Source organism: Petaurus breviceps, unplaced genomic scaffold (assembly GCF_028583685.1).
Source record: "Petaurus breviceps papuanus isolate PSGF00001 unplaced genomic scaffold, PetGlider_PUasm1.0 189, whole genome shotgun sequence".
In the NCBI taxonomy this organism is placed as follows: Eukaryota; Metazoa; Chordata; class Mammalia; order Diprotodontia; family Petauridae; genus Petaurus; species Petaurus breviceps.
Window position 1 is genome coordinate 39,218,040 of NW_027185809.1, and position 26,653 is coordinate 39,244,692.

Here is a 26,653-nt window from a genome sequence, read left to right on the forward strand (position 1 = left end):
ATCTATCTATCTATCTATCTATCTATCTATCTATCTATCTATCTATCATCTATGTACTCTATATATAATAGATCTGAGATTCAAAATTCTTTTGGAATGGTGGACTGAATGTAAAATGTTGACATTTAGTAGGGATACATGCAAAGTACAACTCTGTTCAAAAAGTCATTTTAGAATAATCCTTTGGGTTATGGCTATTTTGATACATAAAATGATATACAGGTTTCTGTTCACCATATACATATATTCTGCAACTCTACTTCCATCTGTTTTTAGATCTCTGTACACATACTGTGCCACATAGGGATAGAAAAAGTCGTGATACTGAAATTCCCCTTGTTCAAGAAAAGCAAGAGAAAATCATAAAGCATTTAAGCCATCTATCTTCAGAAATACTGATCTTCCAGCTAAGTATTGGATAGAGTGGATTATACAGCCACAGAGGCCAGTGTCTATCAGTTAGATACTATAAGTGAAAGCACTTTGAGGACAGTAATACACTATACAAATATATTACTTTTACATTTGTTAAGATATTTAGCTACCTAAATGTGAATTCAATTTTATGTTACATTAACTAAATTATACTGTCTAGAAAATGGGAGGCAATTTTTCTAGTCTTGACACCAGTTAGACTATACCAAGAATTTTGTCTTCAATTATTGGAGTGAGGTTGGATGAGATGACTGATCTTCCCTCCCCAACTCTAATATTGTATGATTTTCTTACATTTAAATATATGTATTGTTATGGCAACAAGAATTTTGAATGGAATAGGAAATATTGAGCATGACTATATACATCTTCCTTTTCCAGAGAAATATCTTCTACAAAACTCTTGGATTCTTTGTTGTGTCAGTGTGTGCTCATGGGCACACACACACACACACACACACACACACACAAATTGGGATTTTTTTTCCCCCTCAAGCAGGTCCATCTTTACTTAATCTCATCTTCTAGATTGAATTGGTTCCAGTTTGATGTTAATCTACTTGGAAATCAAAGGCAAACACTGAAGAAATAAAAGGGAAATGAAAAAGCAGAGAGAAATTAAAGAATGCAAGGGAAAGAGAGAGAATGAATGAATAGCAGGATGGCTTTTTTAGGAAATAGGTAAAAAAAAAAAAAACAATTTCCTGAGAGGAATCTTTAAGGAATCAAGGCTTAGGTGGCTGAGGACCAAATCTGAGGTTTTAAGGTGAAAGTTTTCTTTGTTTTGAAATCAAACATTAGTGAACTATTACATAGGGAGAAAATTTTGTGCTTTTATTTTAGTTTTTATGAAAAAATTTTTTAATCTTCTCAAACAGTTTTTGGGTATTTGAACACAAGAGAAATAATTATCTGTATTGAAAAGTAAGTAGACCAGAGTCAGAAAGTAAAATTGCTTGTCTAGTTTCAGTTCATATTTCGGTATAATTTGAGAAGGGTGGAAAAAAAATTGTACAAGAAAAAAAATCAATGTCATAATGTACTATATATCTGTTTACCTTATCATATGTAGTATTTTCAAAACTGAATTGCATAATCGAGTCAGTGTTAGGCTTGTTACCTTGGAAAAGATTCCCTTAGTGTTTGGTTCAATATATTCTGGAAATTTTATCAGTAGAGAGAAGTTCAGAGGGAAATAGTTGTGTAGACCTGGCTTATGACTAGGAATTACCAGAGTTAGCAGGGTATCATAGAAGAGAAGTTCTAGGAGAAATAAGTTTCAGGTTTAGGGTTTGAGGGAAGAAGGAGAAGGACTGTGTTAGTCACAAGGAGAGGACAAACAAGTTAGCTGCTATGATGTTGTAATTTTTAAAAATTGGACCATGATCATTTAATACAAATTACTCTCTGGAGAGATAGTACTTCAATCCAGGCTTGTCTTGAACTTGTCAAATAGCTTGTCAGCTATATTTTATTCATTGAATCTGAATTTTTAGACAAATGTTTGAGCTTTTGAGTATCGAGTCAGGTTCTGTATAATACTTGTGGTCTCCTTTTGAGCTCTGAGCTGGGAGTCAGGTCTCTTGCATTCCTTCCTAAGATAAACCACTAACTCACTCTATGACCTTAGAACAGGGGTGGGGAACCTGTGACTTTGAGTTCACATATGGCCTTCTAGGTTCTTGGGTGCAGCCTTTCAACAAGTTTTATAGAACAATTTCTTTTATTAAAGTGATTTGTTCTGTGAAGTTTGGATTCAGTGAAAGGACTGAATTTGAGGACATAGAGGGCCATATGTGGCCTCGAGGCCACAGGTTTCCCACCCCTGCCTTACAGTAATCATTTAAATTTTTTATGTTTTAGTTATCTCTAGAAAAAATGTGGATAATACAATGCAGAACACTTTTAGGTATGTATAAAGGACTATGCTAACGGGGTCAAGGTTGTGGGGTTTTTTTTAGTTTTTATGTGGTCCAAACAGCTTCTTTTTCTCCCATGGCCATAGATTTGTTATAAAATTGTGTATACCCTTTGGCCCAGCAATACTACTACTGTATCTGTATCCCAAAGAGAGTTGTTTTTTTTTTTAATCCAATAAGGGTTAAGTAACTTGCTCAAGGTTACATGGCCAGGTGTTTCTGGGAGGATAATAAGTGTCTGAGCCCGGATTCGATCCACATGTCATCCTGACACTGGAGCCGGTGCTCTTACTCGCTGTGCTACCTGGCCACCCCCCCCAAAGAGAGTTTTAAAAAAGAAAAGTACCTATATATACAAAAATAGTTATAGAAGCATTTTATATGGTGGTAAGAATTGGAAATTGAGGGAATGCTCATCAGTTGGGGAATAGCTGATTTGGGCATAGTTCCAAATTATTCTCCAGACTGGTTGGATCAGTTAACACATAGTTCACCAAGCACCTTATTTCTAAAGTGTTTTTAAAATACAAGATGGTATTTTATTTGTGAGACAATGTGCATAAAACCAAGCACAAGCAGCTTTCTAGAGAACTGCTGCTGTGAACAGCTTCAAGGTTCTGAGTACATAGTATAGTGAACTCTATCTATTCAATAACAAACTAAAACAAAACATTGACAAAAACCAAAGTACAGTATTCACAATGTTATAACTTAATAGCTTATCACTAAAATGGCCACATAGTTTTCACCAAAGTGGCCACTTAGTTTTAAACAAAGTATAATCATTTAGTGAGTCCTTAACTCAATCATTCTTAAGAAGCAAGCCTCCTTAAAAAACACAAAGTACAAAGGTCTCCCACCCCTAGGTCATATTGTCTTAATCTCTCAGTCAAAATGTCTTTTTTTTTTCTTAATTGGAGATTCATTTCCAATCATCCTTAATTCAATCATCCTGAAGAGGTACAGGATGATTGTACAAAGTTCTCCCACCCCTAGGCCACAGTAAATCATGATCTTCTCAGTGTGCATTAAATACCCAAGGAATGGTCTTTTTATCTTGACTCTTAGATTCCATGGTCCCAGCTCCTGCCTGAATCTACCCAACTGTTACCTGAATTAAAGGGCAGGCAGCTCTCAGTTCCTTGTCCAACTCCTTGTCCAGTTCTTTGTCCAGTTCATGTTCCATATTGAAGCTCACAGTGTCCAATCCACCTCAAGTCCTTCATAGTTTCTGTTCCTGGAAAGATAAAGCTTAACAAAACCATGATAACATTCACACACATTGCCGGCATCATCAATTCACTATCTGCCTGTGAAATCAACACAGATCCACCAACACGGTCTGAGAACTCAACACAAACCCACAAATAAGGTCTGAGAACTCAACTGAGAAATCTCAGTATAGTCCAAGGACCTCCAAAACCCTCCTCCAGGGCTTCTGTAAACAGACAAGAAAATCTTCTTTCAGGGCTTCCAGTAAGGTCCCAGGGCTTCAAGCAAAAATCAACACAGACAGAAAAGACAGAGTTCCTGGCCACCACAAAATTCCCCTTCTAAATTCTGCTCTCTCCCAGCCTGGGCTTCTCCTTATATATGGTCATTAAGCTCTTCCCTGTTCTTCCCCTTCCTGTTGCATCAGCAACAGGGGTTCATAAGTTCTGTTTCTTAACAAAAGACTTGACATAATCAAGGGCAAGACTCAACTTGAAACAAGGTGCTAAATAATTAAATAGCTGAAACAAGGTGTTAACCATTTCTCTGCTTGCATTACAATGTGACAAGGTCAACAGAGAGCTGACTCTAGAGTTCAAAGGAACTGGGTTAAGTCCCATCTCTGACATACATTCTGTGAACCTAGAAAAGCCACTTACTGTCTCAGTGTCCCAGGCAACTAATTAAGATTACAAATTGCAAAGAAGGTTAGAGTCTGCATTGGAAGAGTAATTTCTCTACCAGGAACTCTCTAAGCCAATGAAATTGTATGTTCAATTGCTATCCCTGTGGAACAGGCAATTCAGAACTATTGTCATACAAAAATTATTTCTTTTCTGAGATTCAGCTTTCATTACTAAGTTTCAAAGCATGCTGGCTATATCACAAGAAGGTATAGTATATCATCCCTTTCTGAAATGATGTGTTGGTTCTGAAAGGTATGAATGTAGGGAGTCAGCACAAGAAGTATCTTTGGAATTTTCCTAAGTAAAAGTTACAGTCTTTTATACTTATGAGTTATTCTACATAAATCAGAAAGTTGTATGGAACTAAGAGAAACATCCCCACTCAAACCTAAAAATTGTTTTTCCCTTGCCTGTAGTTCTAGAGTATGGTGTTCATGTACTAACTGTTCCTCACATATGGTGTCTCATTTTAAAGTGTCAATGAAACAATAAAAACATGCTTTTTCTTTATTCTTTCAATCAGAAAATGTAAAAACACCTTTGGCATTAATTCCAAGTAGATGAATATGTTATGGCATTCCTATTAGCATTTTCATACACTTGACAACATACCAGATTGTATTAATATCCTACCTTCAGGAAAATGCTTTTTTCCAGTCTGGTGCAAATTCCCAGAAGCTTTCAGCCACTCTTCTTCACCCTAGACATAGCATATCATCATTACTAGTGTCTGGGCCAAGAAATAACATTTGTCAGTGCCTGAATTGCTCTTTTGCTTTCTGGGGTTCAAGAATCTACTTTGCTTTGCAAGTGGGTTTACTTGAATGGAGTTTTAGAAATAGAGAACAAAACAGAGGCAAAAGATTTTTTTGCAAATGCAGGTGTCAAGCTTTCTAAGATTAGGATGCAATTGACTCAAGAATGTTTTTCTAAGAAAATATATGGACAAAATAGTAAATAAGTATGGGATTTGGATGTGAATTTTCACCATGCTTCTAGGTGGCAGATGATTATGATTTTTTTTTATAAGATTGGCTTGAGATTGTAGATTCCAATAAGAATCTTCTCGACCATTAGGGCAATGTTGGATGCCAGGGAAAAGAAACAATTTCTAATGAGCATAAGATATCCTTTGACCATCTGGAAGGAATTCATTCTCTATCACTTGATAGTCACTCTCTTGAGATATTCAACATGATCCAAATCTTTAGGGGAAATGAAACTGAGGTATTGGGAAAATATCCAAGGGCTCTCAATTCCCTCTCCCTTTCCTATTTTCCCATCCTTTATAATTTTAGTCAAAGTTTGAATGCAGAAAAAACATAAATATGTTTGGTGTAATGAGTGAAACCATGTGTATGAGCCAGTTATGACATGATGGTCTCTCCTCAATTTATTGGTTCCCCAGAATCCAAATTTTAATTACCAGAATATAAAATTTTGTGGTATATAAGTCTCCAGGAGCTCCATTATTATGTAATAGAAACCAGTATTTCAAAAGTATTTTGTTTAGTCCTGGCTAAAGATGTCTATATTATTTTTTTAAGGTAACATAAAATGTGGCACCCATCTTAATCTTTTCCAAGGCTTAGGTAACTGATTGTCTTCCTACCTTGCGGTCAAAGTATATGGAGACCTGTTTGGTACTGGGAGACTTCTGCCTATACTTCCCAGACCTTTCAGTGTGTTGGCAGCAAAAGTTGTTACCTTCTTGTGTCTGGTAAATAATACATATATTCTTCTTTTTAGTGACATGGTATTCATGATATCATTCGTGGTATTCTATTATAATCCATGGTATTCATGAGGCTATTCCTTGTTGAGAACAGTGTCACTTTCTGTGTTAAGAATCAGTGTCATTTTTGGTTTAAATTTCATGCTGATTGCTTTAGAAAATATGTAACTAAATGTCATTATGAATTTAACAAAGGTGAATTTGTATTTGATAAGGTTTGCTCAGCTTTGCAAGTATTTCATGTGTGTATATGTATATATGTATATTAAGAGGAATATTTTCTTTTCAATCAGTTTAGCAAATGTAGCTCAGGGCAAATGAACTCATTCTCATGCACATGTTTCTAACCCAGTTCTTCCTAATGATTAAGATAAATTAAAATAAAAACCAACAAGAACATGAAAAGATGCTAAGAATGATGTTAATGTTGCAATGTAAACCAATTTGGATTTCTAAATCACCTTCCATCTTTCCTAATTTTTTAACAATATGAAAGATCAAAATCATTAATATCAGAGGATGATATTCTTGGTGGTGGGAGTAACCATTAAACTTTTATTCTAATTTTTTTTAAAGTTGAGGTGAGGAAGAATGACTCTTTTTCTGATTCTTGGAAAGGTCCAAGGTTGAATCTTAGCTATGCTGTCCTCCTTACATGCATCCCTTAAAATCAAGGCAGTTGACCGTCTTTTTCATTTATTCCAATTCTAGAATTGTCTTTTTATGTCACTTTAATGATCTCAAAAACGGGGTGTGGTGCAGAAAGGAAGTAGACATTAATGGAGTTTGGAGAGAATAAATTAGTGCCATTGCTGCTTTGATTCTTATTCCACATAGAGATTGGATTATTTTCAAATTTGGTTGCCACTGATTTCATTAGAATCATCTACCCTACCCAACAAATTACTAGGGATATTCAGGTTTATATTTTCTGATCAGTTCCCATATTAATTTCCTAATGAGAAGAATGAGGCTTACTATGATATGTAAATCTCATGGCAAAGAGATTGAGATGCCTCCTTTGCCATTCAGAGAGTCCTTTAGTAGACCCAGTACCACTTGGAATCCTGAAATAATCTCATGGTTCTATATTTTTTGGCTATGTTGTGTGTGTGTGTGTGTGTGTGTGTGTGTGTGTGTGTGTAACTTCAGGGCTCCAGAGTCTGTGATATCCCTTGCACTGTTAGCAGAAGGGAAATATTTGTAGTTGTCTCCTTCTAGAATGCTTTAGGCTATTTGTCTTTCAGACTTCTGAACATTTTGTCTGGCATTCTTTTGGGTTAGTTGACCTGCAAATACATATATTAATCTGTCAGAATAGACCCATCATTATAGGAAGGAGCATTATTGTAGGATTCAACATAATAGTAATTTTTTTTAAAAAATAGGTTTCCTTGATTCAAATCTCAGTGAAATACCAGTTGCCTTTCATATTTTCTGGGAGAAATTATGCCTTAAGGAAAATTTAAAAGTAATTTTTTGGCAGTGTGTGCCTTCTGGGTCTCTTTCCCCTGGACACTATCATAGTACTTAGAATTACAGTGTTTTATGGGCTTGACCAATCCAAGATACCCCCTTTCCTTGACCATTTAAGGAGAACTACTAATGTACTCCTAAGTGTGTCATGTTCTTTATTTTAGTGTTAAGAAGATAATTGAATTACCTAGTAACAAAAAGTGGTTCAAAGGAGGGGTGAATAGAAAAGTGGCAGCCTTTCCTCAAAGAGAAAAAGAAAAAGAAAAATCACTAGTGAAACAGCTTCATCTTAATGCTATCATATCACTATAGAAGAATCTACAAATATTGATATGCTTAAAGAAGGAATACAGTAGTTTTGATACTAAAGACTTAACCAATATGCTTCCATATTTCTCATCGAGATTTTGAGCCACCTATTTTAGATGGGGCTCTCACTTTTTAGTGCAGATGAGCTGTTGGAGTATAGGAGGGCTACTGCAAATAATGTATTAGAATAGGTATACAACCAAATGATCTATGCAAGGCTGATTGACTATACAGCATAATTTCAAGAATGATGCTTTTTTTTTAAAAGCAATTTGAAGCTTGTTTTGTAGGGATGTACCTCTCTAATTCTGTACTCTTGGTCTATTTTAATTAGAGAAACCATCCAGAGGTGTTAAAAACAGATCCAGGTACAGAGGAAAAAGATGCTCTAAAAGGAATTCTATTCCAACATCATGCTTAATTTGATATTTCATGCTTGGAAAAAGTATTTCTAATAGACTCTACGAATGAATGATTGCTAATGAAGGACTTCTGATAGGGAGGAAGGACAACCTTTCTTTCCAGGGTGACCATATGGAGTTAACTCTTATTAATGAGACTGAAATTTGTTTGACCAGTGTCTGTTTAGTATTTTTTATCATGGCTAGTTACTTTAGATCTCCAATCCTCTTTTACATATAGAACACATTAATGGCCCTTTGAATATAGAAATATCAACTTTAGAATATTACATACATTTAGTATGAGGGATGGAAATCTCTTTTGGGCCAATGGTTCAAAATTTGTAAAACTCTTTCTCTTATTAAAAAGTGCATAACCAACAAATTCAAAATTGTCTTCTAACCATCAGCTTGCAAGATAAATGTCAAATAATGAATTGAGAGCAATGACCTCATATTTCCTAATTCTTCAGGAGACAGATTGGGGGGAAAATGGCAGAAGTGACTTAGTTCTCTGACTAACTTCTGATTTATCAACTGATTTAAGAGAATGCCAAGGGTAAATTTGATTGATTTGTAGCTGAAGGAAAATTTTGAGACTTAAGCCCATTCACTGGCTAGGAGGGGAAAAGTCCTGGTGGAATGGGCACATTTGTAAGTGAATGGACTTGCTGTCCATTTTCTTTGTGAGTTTTTATTCCCCAAAGGGACTGAGGACTGCCTAGTGAAGAGCGACCTACTTTCTGGTTTCTCATCCAGGACCTTTTAGAATATCAATCATAAATAAAGTGGCTTCAACCTCACCTCTTATTAAAGATAAATTGATATCTATTGTTTAAAACTTCATAAAAAACCCAAAAACCTAGGATGTTTTTGAATGATTTATTGACTTTTCAGATTGTTCTTTAAGCTGTTTTTTAAACTTTAAAGGCAACACTGATAATGAACGCTTCCAAATGGTAAAACAGAAAATCCCCTTCAAATATAACCGGCCTGTAGAAGAGTGGCTGCAGGAAAAAGGTAACCATCATTAAAACTTTCATTTTAAAATCATTTGATTCTAAACCCTCATTTTTAAAGCCTGCAAATAAATGTTCCTTAAATGATAATCGCCTGCTGCATAAATGACTGTTTTAATTTTCATTATAATTTGTGTCAGCTCCACCTGCCATATGTTGATAAATCATGCTATAATACATTGCCATTAAAATACAGTTAAAGGGACTAACGTCTAAGATCACTCTCAGTGTAACAACCACAAACAGGAAATTCCAGGAACTTTAAAAAAAAAGAAATGTATTATGGCAATTTAACCACTGCATGACATTCTTTTTAATTTGTTTTAAATGATCTCTTACCACAGTGTTCTAAAAGTTTCAAAACTACCTGTTAAATTTGTCTCTCATAGGGGTTGGTTTGGCTTTCCTCTCTTTGAAGTGCGGTTTAAAATGTTATGACTTGAATTTGTTTATAAAATGGTTGTAACGTAATTAAACTGATTAAAACAAATGTTATAACGAAAATTTAAAAAAAAAACATTTGTTTTTAAACAATAATGAGAGTGAGAGAGCCTTTGAATGTAAACTTTGAGTAGCAAAAGTTTAAGTATGTCTATTGGTTATTTGGGTCTTAGTTGCTAACCTTGAAAAAGAAGAAATGACCTTTTTGAATGTGTGTTGTGTAGGAAGCAATCTGATCTTTTATGTACAACCAAAGTACAAGTTGCTAAAAGAGTAGAAAAGGACCAAGGGTTAAGAAAGGAAAACATCCTCCTCTGATTTTTTTTTTTTTTTGGTGGGGGAAAGGTATAACAGTTATATACTAACAAAAGAGGGTAGCAATTGAACCTGATGTTAGTGATTACTGCATTTCATGAAAGACCTGCTAGAAGGTGAGCTATGACCTTTCGAAGAAGAACATTTTCCATTTATAATGTCCAGGATAAACACCCATAAACCATACTTTTAGACAACAAGACATCTCTTAAAATTTTAAGAGATTCATGTAACAGACAACAGGTATATTACTAATTTTCAGCTGTGTGTGTATGTGTGTGCATGGATACAGGCACACACAAACATAACCAGATTAGCATTTGAGGGCTCTGAGATGGGTGAAAGTTAATAGGATCAACTAATGCTGAAAATGATTACTGAGACTCAACCCTGCTTTTAACACATGTGGTCTAATTAAAAAGCAATAAGGATAACTTTAAAAAGCAAATAATTTTGTTCAGTAAATACAAGTTTATAAAGTCCCTTTAACATTAAAGACAGTGATTCTCACTTTTTTTAAAAGAAAAAAAATAGATGCATGTCTGAGTCTCATGTGCCTGAGAAAACTTTTTGTTCTTTGCTATTTTATTTTGGTAATCTTTTGTTTCACTTCATTGCCTCTTGAAATCTGAGTTTAACAGCATGTCAGGCATTTTCATTTCTATAAACCATTATGAAGTCATGACTTGGCCTATAGTTCTTTTGATGATAGCTTTTTGTCAGTAGACCAACAAAGAAAGCTGTTGGAGGGTTAAAATGCAAATAGAACAAGAGGGGTGGTGCCATGACCTGGTTAATGAGTTTGTTTGGGTTGAAAAATGCATAGATAACTTAAGAAATGTATGCAAGGGGCAGTTCTCTTGTATAATGATATTATGCATTATATAGTGCATTTCTGACTTTCTGAAAAAAATAAGTGGTTAATATTTATCCATTCTCTTCATTCCTTCCCTGCACCCCCCTTCCCCCCCACCTCCACCCTTTTCTCTTCAGGAACCATTTTAGAAACAAGCCAAACAACCTTGAAAAGACAGTAAGAAGGAGAGGGCAAAGATAGATTGGTGATTAGATAAAAGTCATAGAAACTACTTAGCATGGGGCGCAGGAGTAAGTACTGTCATGGGGAAGTGGGTGGGGTCAAAGGATTCCACAGTTCATTTTCTGACTGGGGTCTACTACTGACTGACTTTCTAACCTTAGACAATCCATTTAACCTCTTTATAGCTCAGATTTCCCATCTGAGAGGAGGAGAAATAATATTACTTATTTCCCAAGGGTGTTCTGAGGTTTAATTAATTAGACTTTGTTCAACACTTACTGTAGCTGTGCAAGGACTTAATTTAACATGTGAACTTGATGGTCAAATGAGGTAAGAATAATTTCTAAAGTGAAAAGGTTTGGGGGAGGGGCAGGAGGATTTGCATCTGAAATAAGCCCCCCCCCCCAAATAAATTTCTATAAATCTTGCATTGGTGATATAATAGGGAGATATGGATTGGATTGATAAAGTGAAATTCTATTTTTTTCTTTGTTGTTTTTAATAATAAGAGCCAGAAGAGCCTGACTGACTAAATAAATATGGTTCAATAAAGATATAAAAGAAATAAGCCAGGGGCTTAGTATGGTCCTCTTAGATTTCTATTAATGGGTTATTTTTTGAACAAACATTCCCACATAGATGTGGGTGATAAAGAACTACAGTTGAGTCTAAGGAATAACATTAAACATATTTAGCTTTATATTTAGCTCTGTTTAGACCCTGGCAAATGGAGGAAGTGAAGAAGTATACCTTTGGAAATATCCCTTGGACACAAAGGAATGGTTTAAGGTCAGAGTAGGAAAGTAGGATGTAGAAACATTGAGAATAAAATAGTGGAAAAATCAGATAGCCCTCTATATTTGTTTTCCTTCCCTCCATATTAAAGCTATATCCAAATTCAAAGTTGACAGAACTCTGCCAGCATACTAGTTAAGATAAGTTTACCTCTAGGTCATCTCTGGAAACCAGAGCATTAAAGAGAAAACCACTATTGCCAGCTTGTATAGTTCAGACTCAATGACCATATAATATAACAAATATGTAGGAAGTGCCTACTACGTGCCAGATGCTGTACTAAGTGCTGGCAATACAGTTCTCATGGATTTTTTTTTATTTTCAAGAGCTAGGAGATTTAGAAATGAGAAATAGAAAAATAGATGAGATACATAATGACACAAGAAGAAATAAGAATTGTTCAATGATAGCCAGAATATGGCACCTAAGTAATATTTATAATCATCACCAGTGATAAACATTAATTATACACTTTGTATGTTAAATTTGTAGACAGTAGAGAAATAGCTAATTCATTTAAAGTGATTTATAGACTTATAAGGTAAAATTCTTGTTACCTTAAAACTCTTGGGGGATCTTCCAATGTCAGAACCTTATTTTTGCATTCGAGCCGGTTTGAAGGAATGATTATCCATTCATTCTTTCCCTCCACCTACTCCCTCTTTTATCCTATAAGGACTTCCTTTTTTTTTTTTTTACCAACATGCCTTTGGTAACATCAGTCCTCAGTGTGAGTAAATTGTGCCCACATACTCTGCTTTTAGAATTTAGACTTTAAACTTTTAGTGAAGAAGACTATCTCAAAATTGGGTTTGGCTAGAATGGGGCCAGCTGATAAGAATTTGGTATGTCAGGGTAAGCAAAATTTTTTAGTAGATTAATAAACTTTCAGGGGACAGGAACCTGGGAGCTTCTAGGTCCTTGGGTGTGGTCTTTCAATTGAGTCCAAGTTTTACAGAACAAATCCTTTTACTAAGGGGATTTGTTCTGTGAAGTTTTTATTCAGTCAAAGGGCCACACTTGAGGACATAGAGGGTCACATGTGACTTCAAGGCCACAGGTTCTCCATCCCTGATAGGTTTTCATAATTTCTTCCTCACTGGATCTAAATGAGCAGTGGGAGATGCAATCTGTTAGCCAGGAATATTCTGCATCAAGGTTTGATACTTTTGAAAGGAGTTAATACTTTGAGGAGGAGAAGGAGAAAGTCCCAAAAGACAGAAATAGATTGATGTGTACAGCCCATTGGATAATCCTCTACAGATCTTGATAACATCCTTGAGCTCTGGTCAGCTCTACTATTGCTAAGGCCAACATATCCCTATGTTTCTATAGAGAAGGTAATAATTTTCCCTGTACCTATATGATTCAGCCAGCTCTACCAACTAAATGTTTTAGATTTCAAGAGAAATGGTATTTATAAATCAGCTTTGGCTGTCCTCGTCTTAATGATCTGATAGATAAGGAAATCTGGCAGATGTCTCCTGAATCCTGTCTGAAAAGATATTTCCCATTCTCTGCCTTTTCATTTTTTCCAGGTGTATTGACTTGACTGGGGTGCAGCAATACCCCCAAAACTTGTAAGAAAGAGTACAAACTTCAAGCTAACTTCTCCCACCATTAAACACTACTCAAGGCTAAGTGCACCAATGTCAGGGTAGACCTGTCTCCTGCCAGTAACATAATTAACCTTCTATTGTAGGGTAGAGAGTAATAGAAAATTGATTCTGGGTACTGGAGGTGAAAACCAGTCAGTTGGATTAGTGCATGAAATGGATAAATGAACTATTGTCTAATAACTTACTGATGTAGGAAAAAAAAATTGGAATTGAGGATGCTTGACTCCATTTTTAAGTTTGCTTTCCTTTTACATTTGGAAAAGCAGAAGGAAGCAATCTGGTGCAATAACAACAAAATAATAACCCTAGCATGCTGTCATCCTACTAGAGTGCATTAAGCTTTGACAGAAGAGGAAGGATGTTATCATGCAGAGAACTGGCCTCAGAGAAAGAAAGACCTGGTTTCAAGACTTGCCACTGTCACATACTGGCTAGGTGACTCTGGGCAAGCCACTGAAAATTTGTGTTCCATTGAAACAAGAATATAAAGTGTAGAGAAGTTGTCAGGTAGAGGTTCCTGACTGAGGAACTGCCTGTTCTCATGAAATCACAAGTCTGGTTTAGGGAAAAAAAATTCTTTGAGAACTGTTTGAACCCTTATTATTAAAGAGAAGATATGGCACATGACAGAGGATGCTAATTAGCATTTTTATGTGGGGTTGGAAGGGATTTGATGACTGAGATGATTATGAGGCAACTATTCTCAACCCAACACTATTGAGTCTTCATCCTGGGAATCACATTTCTAGTGAGAAATTAACACTAAAAATAATCATGAGAAAGTTTCCTAGCACCCTTTACCTCTCTCCAGTCCACCTGCTTCATTTTCCTGACACTTTCATTCATTGCTTTAATTGACATCCTCTGTTTTTAAGGTCATAGACAGAGCTGAGCTCCAAGTCAACTTACCATCCTTATTTTCTTGTGAACACAGCTCATGTCTTCTTATTTCTATTTCTTAGGACACAATAAAGCAGAATTTCCATAATTTTCTAATAGGAAAAGCGGTATGATGTGAGGATTATTGGTTAGTATATATGGTAAATTGGAAACCAAGGGAATACAAAGAAATAACATTTACTGATCAGATAGCTCTATATTGAGTTTATATAAATTTGAATCTCTTCACTGAAATATATTCAGATTCTAAAGTTATCAGGCTCTGTATTTTTTTCACTTTGAGTTTTAGTTTCTACTATCTTTTCTATGAGCCTTCTGACCTCTTTGAGTGTTCATTAATCATATATTGCTATAGTTCTAAAAATACTTTATGCAATAGGAATTTCTGATTTATTCTCTGGTTTTTACCTAATTTTGCAATTTATTATGACAATCATGATTACATATCATTTATAAATAATCATAATCAGCTCAGGAATAATTCATGCCCACTCACAGGTCAGAAACCAAGATTTCCACTTCCTTAAAGGGAAATGGTAGGAAATATTCATTGTCCCAGTAAGTTCAGATTCTTAGCTAGTCAGCAGAAGAGATAATCACAGCACAATGGACCTTGGCAGTGACTTCAGAACAGTAGTTTAGAGTATTAGATTTCTGTGATCCAATTTTCTCCCTTTCCCCCCTCCCAATTTCTCCAGGAAGCCTTTTTTGACCTTCAGTCCATTTCAATCAGGTAAGGTAAAGAGGAAAGAAATGTATGGAAATAATCCGGTTTCCTCCACCCAACCCCACTAGGCCGGCAGTTAACCATCTTCAACACTCAGGCGCAAATAGCCATTGGAGGAAAAGACAAAGGACGTCTCTTCCAAGGTCAGCTCTCTGGGCTCTATTACGATGGCTTGAAAGTTCTGAACATGGCAGCTGAGAACAACCCTAATATTAAAATCAATGGTAGCGTCAGGCTCGTGGGAGAAGTACCATCTCTCCTGGGGACAACACCTACAACTTCCATGCCACCAGAAATGTCTACAACAGTCATGGAAACCACCACTACAATGGCAACTACCACTACTCGAAAGAATCGTTCCACAGCCAGCATTCAGGTAAGTCATACTCCTTTCTCCATATCATGTCTGCTTTTGTCTATTGTATCTTGGAGCATGTGGGTAGTCTGGTCAATGGAGCTCTGAAAACTGATGGCTCTAAATTATAGTGTCTGTGGCAGTTTTGCCTCAAAGATTCTCATATTAATAAGCCCTACCAGTAGAAAAAGAGATAGCCATCATGAAGGAAGTTATAAAAATCTTATGGCATACATGGGTTAGTATTACTATCATATTTTTCATTGTAACAGTAGTACTGTTATTCAAAATGATCAATGGACAATGCTTTCAGCATGAAATTCTTCCTTATCTAACTTTATTGCTTGATTTTTGCAAATTGCAAAAAGGGTAAATAGGACATGGGAAATCTATTATCATCTGGAATGTAGATCTTGATTCAGTTCAGTTCACAAACTTAACATGACTTTTTAAGAAATAGGAATTCCTTATCATTGGGGGAATGGGCACTGTTAAATTAAGGGCAATTTATGCTACAGGCAAAATTAATCCTTGAGGAATGCAGCTTTTTCTGTTACTATTTACTTGGGATTAGTCACTTCTCCCTCTGCTGTGCACTAGATTTCCTTTGCTTTGACAATAATCCAGGTTACACATGAACAGGAAATTTGAAAATCTTGGGTTTAACTATGCTAAGTGTTCTTGGCATGGTCATTGCATTTTCTTTTATTTATTTGAAAGTAATTATGCCCAAGGTAAAGCTTAAAGCCCACCTGGTTCCCTTAGCATTTCATAAATCTCATCAGTTGGGGGTAGGAGGTTAATTGATTTATTATCCTCAAGTGCATTGGCATAAAATAAAAAGTCTCAGCCACTTGTGGGAAAATTGCCCCCAGTCTAGTTAGTGTTTGTGAAAAATTCAATACCTCAGTGCTTCTCTAGGGACCCAGCTGAGTCTGATCTTTGACATCACCTTTTCATTCACTTTGTTGGACACAGGGAATCCAAAATGAGTCGCCAATTAGGCAACTGGTGATTTTGCTTCTTGTACAATAAAAACTATGTGACCCAGGTAGAAATGATTTCTCTCCCTTTTCTGCTGTTTGAAAAACAGTTTCCCGAAAGGTCTGTAAGGCTAAAGGGCTTCAGTGTGGGCTACAAGTATTAGCAGATTAGATTTAAACCCTCAGGAAATTCCACTAAGATCAGGTCTCTCCTGGTCACATGTGCTGACATGTGTGTACATACTTTTGTGCATACTCCCACAAATACTTTCTTTTCTATTGATATTAAAGCAATAATTCCTGACACTTCAGTCTTACTACTGAAAGGAATATAAAAGGCAATATGTATTTCTATTATGACTCCCTGTAGCTTGAGAAAAGTCCTGTTTATTGTCAGTAGAAGGATTGTTCTTTTGGTACAAGTCTTGGCAGAGTTGTTTTGTTTCTGTCAGAATACATTGTCTTAGCTCTGTGTGAAGCAAAGGAACAAATGACATTTCTGAGAGATGGCTAATCTCACAGTCCCTTCAAAGGCCAAATACCCACTGACCTTAGTAAGACTTGCTATTGTACTCAGGGATTAGACAGAAACATACAGGATCCCTAGGTATGCCCTTCAGAGGGCAAATGCATTAACAAAAACAAATCTGGGTACCTACCGAGTGGTTCCCCCAAACATGTAATAGATGGGGCCTCTGGAGAAGGAAATACTGAAGAACACTATACCAAAACCTTGCCAATATCATGGGTTCTTAATGGCATCTGTGAATTTCTCTTTAAACAAATATTTTGATAACTATATTTGGATATAATTAGTTTTTCTAGCAATCCAATGTGTTTGTTTTATGAATTTAAGAACATTATTCTGAAGAATCCGTACACCTCACCAGACTGCCAAAGGAATCCATGAACTCCTCTATCCCCAACCAAAAAAACTTAGGGACGCCTGGTTGAAATATTTCAGGACTTCAGGGACATGTGATTTCACTGATGTGAAGTCTGCCTCCACATATCCAGTGCAATCCTTCTGTAATTTAGTAGATGATATTCATCTATAACTGTAGGGAAAATTACTCATCATCTGATGTCCTACCTTCTGATAATAAACATTTATCTAAAATTCCCTTGTCTAAAATGGTCCCCAGTTGATTTACACATGGTCCATTACCCCAGACTGTACTCAAAACTTTTCTAGGTTGATAGAACTTTCCAGAGATGGTATCCCCATTGTTATGGTCATAAATTCAGGAACACTTCTATGCCATGATGAGACATTGCAGGAGAAGGGATTCAATGCCAGTGATTCTAGTATAACAGAAATCAACCATTTTAGCAGAAGCATATCAATACAAAGCTAGAAAGGACCTTAAAAGGGATCTTGTTCACTCCACTCATTTTTATTTTTTTGCTTTTTGGAGGGCAACTGGGGTTAAGTGACTTGCCCAAGGTCACATGGCTAGTTTTTGTGTTAAGTGTCTGAGGTCGAATTTGAACTCAGGTTCTCCTGACTCCAGGGCTGGTGCTCTATTCACTGTGCCATGTAGCTACCCCACACTCCACTCATTTTACAAATAAGGACACTGAGTCACAAGAAGCCACATGCTTAGCTCAAGATAATAAGTAGAAGAATTAGGATTTGAACTGAGTTCCTCTGACTTCCAATCTAAAATTCTTTCCACTAAACTGTGCTGCCTTTCTAAATGGACAATTGAAAGAAACCTTTTATAAGAGTCTTTTTCTAGCATATATTTATTTTCCTCTTATCATGATAATAAATGGCTTATATCTATATGCATTTTCCTTCACTTTTATCATGAATCTCAAAGTGAATGAAAGCACTAAAATTTTCTGCTTTTAAGGGTTTCTACATTTCACAGTGACAGTGGAATGCACAGAAGCATTAAAGAACAAAATAATTATCTATGTAAAGACTGGGCAATCAATAATTAAGCTATATGTGTCTATCACTATGCTAGATGCTATAGTCAAAGGTTAATTTCAAAATCTTGTCAAAATTATAATTATTTGTAATTATAATAATTAAAATTTATATGTAATGCTCCAGGTTTTATAGTGTTTTGCTAATATTATTTCATCTGATCCTCAGAACAACATAGCAAGGTAGTCCATTTTATAAATGAGCAAATAGAAGCAGATAGAGGTTAAATAATTTGTCCATAGTCACATAGCTAGTAAGTGTCTGAGGCTGGTTTGGAACTCAGTTCTTCCTAACTCCAATTCCATTGCTCTATCACCTACTCCAAAGAAGTTAGGCAGTAGAGGGACTATGGTCACTAAAATATTTATGGTGAATGTAGGATGCCTTAAAAGAAGTACAGTGTCCATTTTGAAAGAGATGATCTATACTGTGGCTAGAAGATATGACCAAATTCCAGGAACCAATATTTTAAGAAAGTCATTTGCAAATTAAATATATCCTTGGATAATAACAAGATAAGGACATGGAACCCATTATGTAACACAGGAGGACTTATTGAAAGAACTGGAGATGAGAAGTAAATGAGGAAATGGTAATAAGCAACCTTTAATATAATACAAAGAGGCTTTAGGTTTCTTTTGATTGACCCCAGAGGATGATTTGTTTTGATTTGCAGAAGAAACTTTCTTGTTAGAAAACTTCCTAATTGTTATTAGAGCTGTCCAAAAATGAAACGGTCTGTCTTTGATATATATCAAAGACAGACCATTTCATTTTGCTTTCTTTTTGGAGAAATTCAAGAACTTCACAAAGAAGCATGCTATAGAAGGAAATCTTGCTCATATGATTTCTGTTCTTGCAAGGAAATCCACTGAAGCAACTAAACTCAATGTTCTCCTACAAAGAAGTCTCATCTGTCATTCTTGTTTTTCTCCTTCCAATACAATTAACAACCATGGTATTTTTTTGTCTTAATCTGTGATTTTATCAGTGAAGGAAACTCCTAAAGTCTGTTGGAAACTCAAATGTACCTAACAGTCTTATTGTAGAGTTACTGTCTCATTTAGACTCAAGTTTTTTGTCCATGGTCAGATGAAGAGTGTGTGTCAGAGACAGAACTTGAACCACGGTGTACTAGAATAGGTGACATACACTAATTAGGCTGAATCTCTTGCTCTAGGAGTAGGACAGCTCTATCTTGGACTCCTATCCACTAAGCCATATTCCTTTTCCTTTGAAGAAAAAAGCATCTAGTAAAGAAATGTTCAGTCATTTTTCAGCCATGTCCAACTCTTTTGGGGTTTTCTTGGCAAAGATATGGGAGTGGTTTGACATTTCCTTCTCCTGCTCATTTTGCAGATGAAGAAACTGAGGCAAACAAGGTTAAGTGACTTGCCCAGGGTCATATAGCTAGTAAGTGTTTGAGACTAGATTTGAACTCAGGAAATGAAGAAATGGGGCTGCAATATAAGGGCTTGTTTAGAAACACCAGCTGAGAAAACTGTACTCTTTCTTTGGTGGTATGTGCCAGTTCTTGGCAGCCTCAGAGTGGGAGAAAAGATGAATTCTTTATTAGCACTTCTGTCAGCAATTGAAGTCTTCTTACTACTATAGCTTAATTGCTCAGCCTCCCTGATTGTACTAACACTGGGGTCCTAAGAAGATTACACTTGGAATTGGTGGTTGAAGCTTTCACTCCCTTGATGATAACATTTGACAGAAATTACTATATCAGGGATCCCCTAGGCATCCCAGTACCACCCTAATAGTCAGTGAGTCATCCTTTGGATTGAAATGAGTCAAATTCCACCATACTTACTCATAATCTTGGGGTTTTATATAGTTCAGAGATGGCAAGAATGAAGGGCAGGACCGTTATCAGTACTATAAAGGAGTTCCTACAGTTAGGTTTTTTTTTTTGCCTTTTTGGGGGGGAGGGCAATTGGGGTTAAGTGACTTGCCCAAGGTCACATGGCTAGTTTTTTTGTATTAAGTGTCTGAGGCTGGATTTGAACTCAGGTCCTCCTGACTCCAGGGTTGGTGCTCTATTTACTGCACCACCTAGCCATCCCCCTACAGTTAGTTAAAAAAAATACTGCCAGATGAAAGGAAATGACTGAGAGAGAACTAGTTTCCATTTAAATTTATATTGTTACCTTGGGCTGCTAGATTGACTTGTTAACAATTGCATAATGTATTAGTGTGCTCTGTTCATATCACCATTTGTAACCATTTCTAAGCTTTCAGTTCATTGATTGTGTGTTCTGTGCCAATGTACAGCAGAGTCACATTGACATTTACCCATGCTGTCCATTACCAGAAAATTGCAAGAAAATCACTCTATTCTTCTTGAGTTATTCTAATTATCATCACAAAAGAAAGATTTTAGAAGATTTTGAGATCTTGCTTTCATCTTGAACTTACTGAACTTGGCTGCCAAAAGTTTTAAGGGGAATCATTGTGTGTGTGTGTGTGTGTGTGTGTGTGTGTGTGTGTGTGTGTGTTTTGCTAGCTTTATAATTCTGCTACCTAGAAAAATTCTCAGGAGAATAACAGTTCCCTGGGTGTAGTGACAGGACCAGGGTAAAGATGATTGTTCTTCACTGAAAGTGTGTAGTATGTACACCACCCAATCAAAACTGGCCATTTCTAGATACAGCCATTGGAAGAACTTTTCCTCTTAGTTGACGTTATTTGAAAAAAAAAATAGTTCAATTCAATCTGCATGATGAGATATTTTAAGTGTTCTTGGATAAAAAAAAAATTCTAAGTGAGAAATCAGGAGGTACAGAGAAAAGAGGTTCCATTGGGTAATTCCAAGTTAATACGGTGAATTAGTCCAGTTCAGAATCTCAAGGAATAGAAACACAGTAATACCAACCTCTAGTAAAAACACGTTTTATTGGTAATATACAAATTATAGATGGAAAACTCATACAATAAGGATACAAGTAAATATGTTTCCGCATCACTGACAACCTTGATTCCTATACTCAGCATTTTTTGGGGGAAAGAAAGTTGCATACATAATGACAACCCGTGCAATTGGTTCTGTATAGACAGAGACAGATTTGGAGATAGTACAAAGTTATTAGGGTTCATGGGGTTTTACACTCAAGTACACAAAGGAAGCTTTTACACATAAACCTATTGATTTTAAGGACAATCTAGGTATCTTCAAACACTCTAGTTATAAGTTGATATGATTAGGATAAACATAAGGGTGAATAGAATTTCTTTGGTGTATGTATATACTCTTGGATTCACCAGTCAATCTAGCTGTTTCTATGTGCATGCTCTCCTACTTCTTCTAGACCAATTAATCCAGCCTGTTATATTGCATCATCTATCCTTTAGTACACTTGATGTCCTCTTCCCTGTTGTCATTTATGTTTTGGGACACGCCTACCCCATACTGTACTTAGATACAACAAACTTTCATGTTGAAACGGTTCCCTTGTTGATAGGTTCATTATAAAAGAGAGAAAAGGATGCAGCATTATCCAGAATAGAATTAGAGAATCTTAGTGTAAACTTCACTTTTAAAAATTATTTTTATTTTTTATAATGATAAAATCTATTTAATACTTTAAGAAGACCTATATATTGTATATATGTGTGTATGTATGTATGCATATGGTAAATCAAAAAGAAATCTTGTACTGTACATTTCCAAAAATATTGGTCTTATTTTGTGCCTTGAGTTCATCATCTCTCTGTTAATTGTAGATAGTATGTTTCAATAGTGGTCCTCTAGAATCTTGGTTGGGCTTCGCATTTAGTGTTCTTAGGACTTTCAAAGTTGTTTGTCTTTACAATGTTATTGTTACCATATAAATTGTTCTCCTGGTTCTACTCACTCCATTTTGAATCAGATCAAAAGTATATCATATGATAGTACTCTATTCATATATGGTCATCTTAAACCCTACTTTTGAATACATCTAAGATAAGGGACTATGTAGACTGACTCTTCTTTCCCCCTTCCCCACACATTTACCTCACCCATCTGTTCACATATAAGGTTATTCCATAAAGGAGAATCAGGCTTACTGAAGAAAGATTTCATATGTATCACCGAGACAACTAGATGTCTTGATGTATAGCTTGCTGGAACTGGAGTCAGGAAGGTCTGATTTCGTATCTTTCCTCAAACCCTTGCTAGCTTTTTAATCCGTTTAATCTCAGTTTCTTCATCTATAAAATGGGCATAATACTAGTACCTGCCTTATAGAGTTGTAGTGAGGACTGAAGGAGATAACGTATGTAAAGAATTTGTAAATTATAAAGCACTGTGCAAATGCTAGCTATTTCATGATTATTATACATATAAAGCTGTAATTGTAGTAAGGTGTTATGAGTTTAATAGATGTGATACATTTCCTGATAGAAGAGAACTCGGTTAATAGCATCAAGCTATATGCTTTGGGAATAAGATATGAGTTTATATTTTAACAGTTCTTTGGTAAATAGACTTCCTTAGATGAGATTCAGAATCATAGAATCTCAGAGTTAAAGGTATCGAAATAGTCACCTCTTCTCACATTTTGAATCTTCATGGTATCACAAAGACTAGCTTTCTTAATCCAAACTCAGCGCTATAGTAGTTTAAACTATAGAGACAAACTAGTTGTATAGCAGTACTTATCTCAAATTAATTAGCTCCTCTGTGCCCCCTTGTCTCAAACCCACTGCCACCAAATCCATAGTATTCCACAGGGTTCCCAATTGCTTGATTTCACTGCTAGACAACAGAGCCTCCTGGGAAAGTTTATTTTTAGGATCAGGGCTCAACTAATATTGATTAACAGCCTTACATAATGTGTGGCTCCAGGGCTAGTTTCTTTCCTGCCAAGCCTCATAACTGGGGAAGGCACTGAAGATTTGTCAGTCTAATTAGACTTTAGCTGCCAGTTGAGAAATATCTTCTGTCTCCTCCTCACCCTCACACAGGTACTTTCTTTACCCCTCTCAGATAATAATTTTTTGGGGAAGGAAATTGGTCTCTAATTTACTCGTTGCCTGGTATGATTCTCCAGTGACATTTTCTTTCCCAGATTGCATAGCTCTAATGAAAAAAGGAGCTTGATGGGTTTAGCTGCCCCTTTAAAGACAGCTATTTTGGCTGTACAAATGGCTGGTGAAGAGAATAGAGTTTTGTTCCTTTTCTTCCCTTTTTGTCACACTTTAATTTTAATAGAAGGGGAGAGGGATTGACACTTCCCAATACTGTGTGCTCCTTTTCTTGCTGCGCCAACATCAGGCAGTCTGGCTAGGTAACCAGGAGAGAGGGTACATACTTTTCTCTATTTGGATTATAGGATCTATGAAATACAATTTCACTCAGGACTGTTGCTAAAGGGTTCATTAGCATATTCAGGAATGAGAACTTCCATAAAGGGAATCTGGTTAGCCCTTTGTTAACTTTGAGTGGAACATAACAAAAGGTATTTTTTATTTTCAGACTAGTTTTCCCCTCTCCCTGGGATTATTTCTGAGTCACATGCTACCACCTTTCCTCAGAAAATTCAGTGAAATCCAACAAACATTTATTAAGTGATTGCTATACCTAAGGCCCAGTACTTGGTTCTAAGTATCATAGCATTTTAGATATGAAACTGGAAGACAACTTAGAGGCCCTCTAGTCCAATCCCCTTATTTTATGGATGAGGAAACTGAGTCAGAAAAGTAAAGCGTCTTGTCTAAGGTCACAAACATATCTAGTAAGTGTCTCAAGCTGGAGTGAAACCTAGATCTTTCTGACTCCAAATCTAGTCCTCAATTCATTATACCATGCTACTTCTCAAAGAGGATACAAAGACAAAAATGAAACCACTTAGTCCTCAAGGAATGTTCATAAGACTGTAGGAATATTCAATATGGAAATATAAGTAAAATAGAAGATGAGGTAAGGGCATAAAAGTGGCAAAAGATAGAGCAGAGAAAATGCTCGGAATATTTGAGAAAACAGCTGCCACGTGGAGTCAAGGAAAGTTTTGTGTAAAAAAGACCACTTGAGCTGAGCCAGGTAGAGAGATAAGGAATCTGGAATTCTCAGATGACCAGAGGGAGAGTCCATTCATGGCATGAAGGACAAACCTAACTGAATGCACAGAGGTAGGAGATAGTATGTCAAGTTTGGGGAATAGTTAGCAAACTCGTTTGAAAAATATATAAATAAAGTGTGTGAAGCCCCCACATTTTGCCAATAAGATTAAGTGAATTAGTCAAGATTTTGTTAGTAACAAGAGCCTAGTGTAGAATACAATCCAGTGTAACTTTGCAGTCTTTAGTTCTGCTGATGTGTGACATTGGACAAGTCACTTAACCTATCTGAGTCCAACTTTCTTTTATAAAATGAAGGAATTGAATTATACAATCTATTGAACTATACAAACTATAAAATTGAACTTTACAAATCTAGGAGTCTATGAAACAGAATAAAACTCTTTGAGGGAGGAGAATGATGTATATTTGTCTTTGTAAATGCATGCTGATTTGAATTGTTTTCACCATTATATAAGTCGAAGCATATTTTTGCCATATGTGTTACTAACAGATCTGACTATCTCCAGTAAATTATTTAAAAACATGGGTCTTATATATCTTTATATTAAATAGCACTTAATAAGTGTCCCCTAAATATTTGTTTTAAGGATGAATGCACTAATCAATCAATATTGCAAGAATTTTATATTGTAAATTTGTAGGAACTACTTGTCTGTTTTCAGTAATAGCTCCTGTGAATCTTTGAAATATTTTTGCTGCCTGCTGTTGAAGATACAGGAGATTAGAGTGATGTGAAATATAAATACAGAAGCTTAGATCAAAATAAGGGGGAAAATATCCTTTTTTTTCTGCCTCTCATTCTTACCCCATTCCTTAGGGAATGATTTTACCAGTTGCTATACGGTGACCATCCCTAGATGAAAGACAAGATGCTAAATTTCAGTTGAGAAATATAGTAGAATCAATGGTTGCAGGTAAAACTGTAGTTTGAGCATTGGCTCACATTTTTGTGAAAATTTGTCTCCTCTGTTTGCTATGTACACACCACAGGGAAACAGCTGGAAGTAGCAGTCACCACCAGCAAGCTTACAAGACAGATATTTCCATTTTGTCTTTTGACAAGGCTGTGTGAAGAGTGTGATGTACTATCCTACCTTTCTGCTGTATGTTTGGGTGACTGAGTAAAAATTAGAAACGTACTGAGGCTGTTATGACAGCAGTGCTTCTCTAAACCTTCTAATTAATGTCTTGGGTTTTCTTTAGAGAGCTGGTACTGTTAGCTGATAGAGAAGGGAAGGTTCTCCTCAGTTTCTTTCTCATCTCTGGAAAGGAATGTTAGGGAAATGTCAGCCATGTCTATGGTATTTAGCAGTCATTGCTGATGATTAGAGAGTTAGCTGATAAGAATTTGATTGACTTGTATACTTAATGTAGGCCTTTCTATTTCCCAACTGTTTTACATGTTCCAGTAATAAATGGAAAGCTGGAAATTTGGACAGCTCCAGCCTTTCCTTTTCTCTCCAGGTGTGCAATTTAGTGGCATCCAAATAGAGTTATTAGAAGCTGGCTTCCTTTAAACCTCTTGGGTCACTTGGATTTTGTGGGGGGAAATAGTTGTTTATTAACTTCAAACAAACAAACAAACATAAGCTACATGTTGCCTAATCTTCCAGGTGCAGTTCTACAAATCCTGTAATATTACTATTCTGAGGAGTTTTATTCCTATGAGTCAACAAAGAAGAACATTCCAGACTTAATTTTTTTTTAACACATAGCAGTCCCATAAAAGACATACAAATTTACTCATAGACTCTTAGGATCATAAATTTAGAGCTCAAAGGATCTTAGAAGGACATCAAGTAAAACTTCCACATTTTACAGGGAAATTAATTGATTTCTTCAGGATCACATAGGTATCTACTATGCTGAGCTACTTTTCAGCCTAGAGAATCAAATGTGCCATGAGGGCACATCATTCTTTGTACTCATGAGATGAGTCTTTGTAGTAGCACTGAGTTCTAATTAAACATACTATACTATACCTATGAATACAGGAAGTCTTCTGGTTACAAATATTTGACTAAAAAAATGCCTCCACCACTCACTAGCCTCATCTCATCCTTCCCAAGCCCTCATTTTGCTGCCATCAAACCCAAAGAGTGCATTTGCTGAGTGCTGGTTACCGTAGCTTCCCTCCTACCACTTTTCTCTCACTGGAGCACCTACCCTCTAGATGGCACTGGTGTGCTACCCACTCAATTTCCAGGCCTATGCTCCGGTCATACTCAGGTTCCATACCCCATACAAGGTTTCTCTCCCAAATAATTTCCTTCCTTCCT

The 26,653-nt window shown here is 36.1% G+C and overlaps 1 protein-coding gene across 3 annotated transcripts in view; it reads left to right on the forward strand.

Moving 5' to 3' along the window:
- Nucleotides 1-26,653, forward strand: part of NRXN3 (neurexin 3) — a 2,132,730-nt gene that overhangs the window by 1,934,503 nt on the left and 171,574 nt on the right. For all 3 annotated transcript variants that reach the window (XR_011169070.1, XM_069092330.1, XM_069092331.1), the window contains exons 18-19: nucleotides 9,104-9,193; nucleotides 15,097-15,404. Coding sequence is in view for 2 of the 3 variants with exons in the window: in XM_069092330.1 (XP_068948431.1) it covers nucleotides 9,104-9,193; nucleotides 15,097-15,404 (398 nt within the window). In the remaining variant the exon portion in view is untranslated. The remainder of the gene's footprint in view (nucleotides 1-9,103; nucleotides 9,194-15,096; nucleotides 15,405-26,653) is intronic.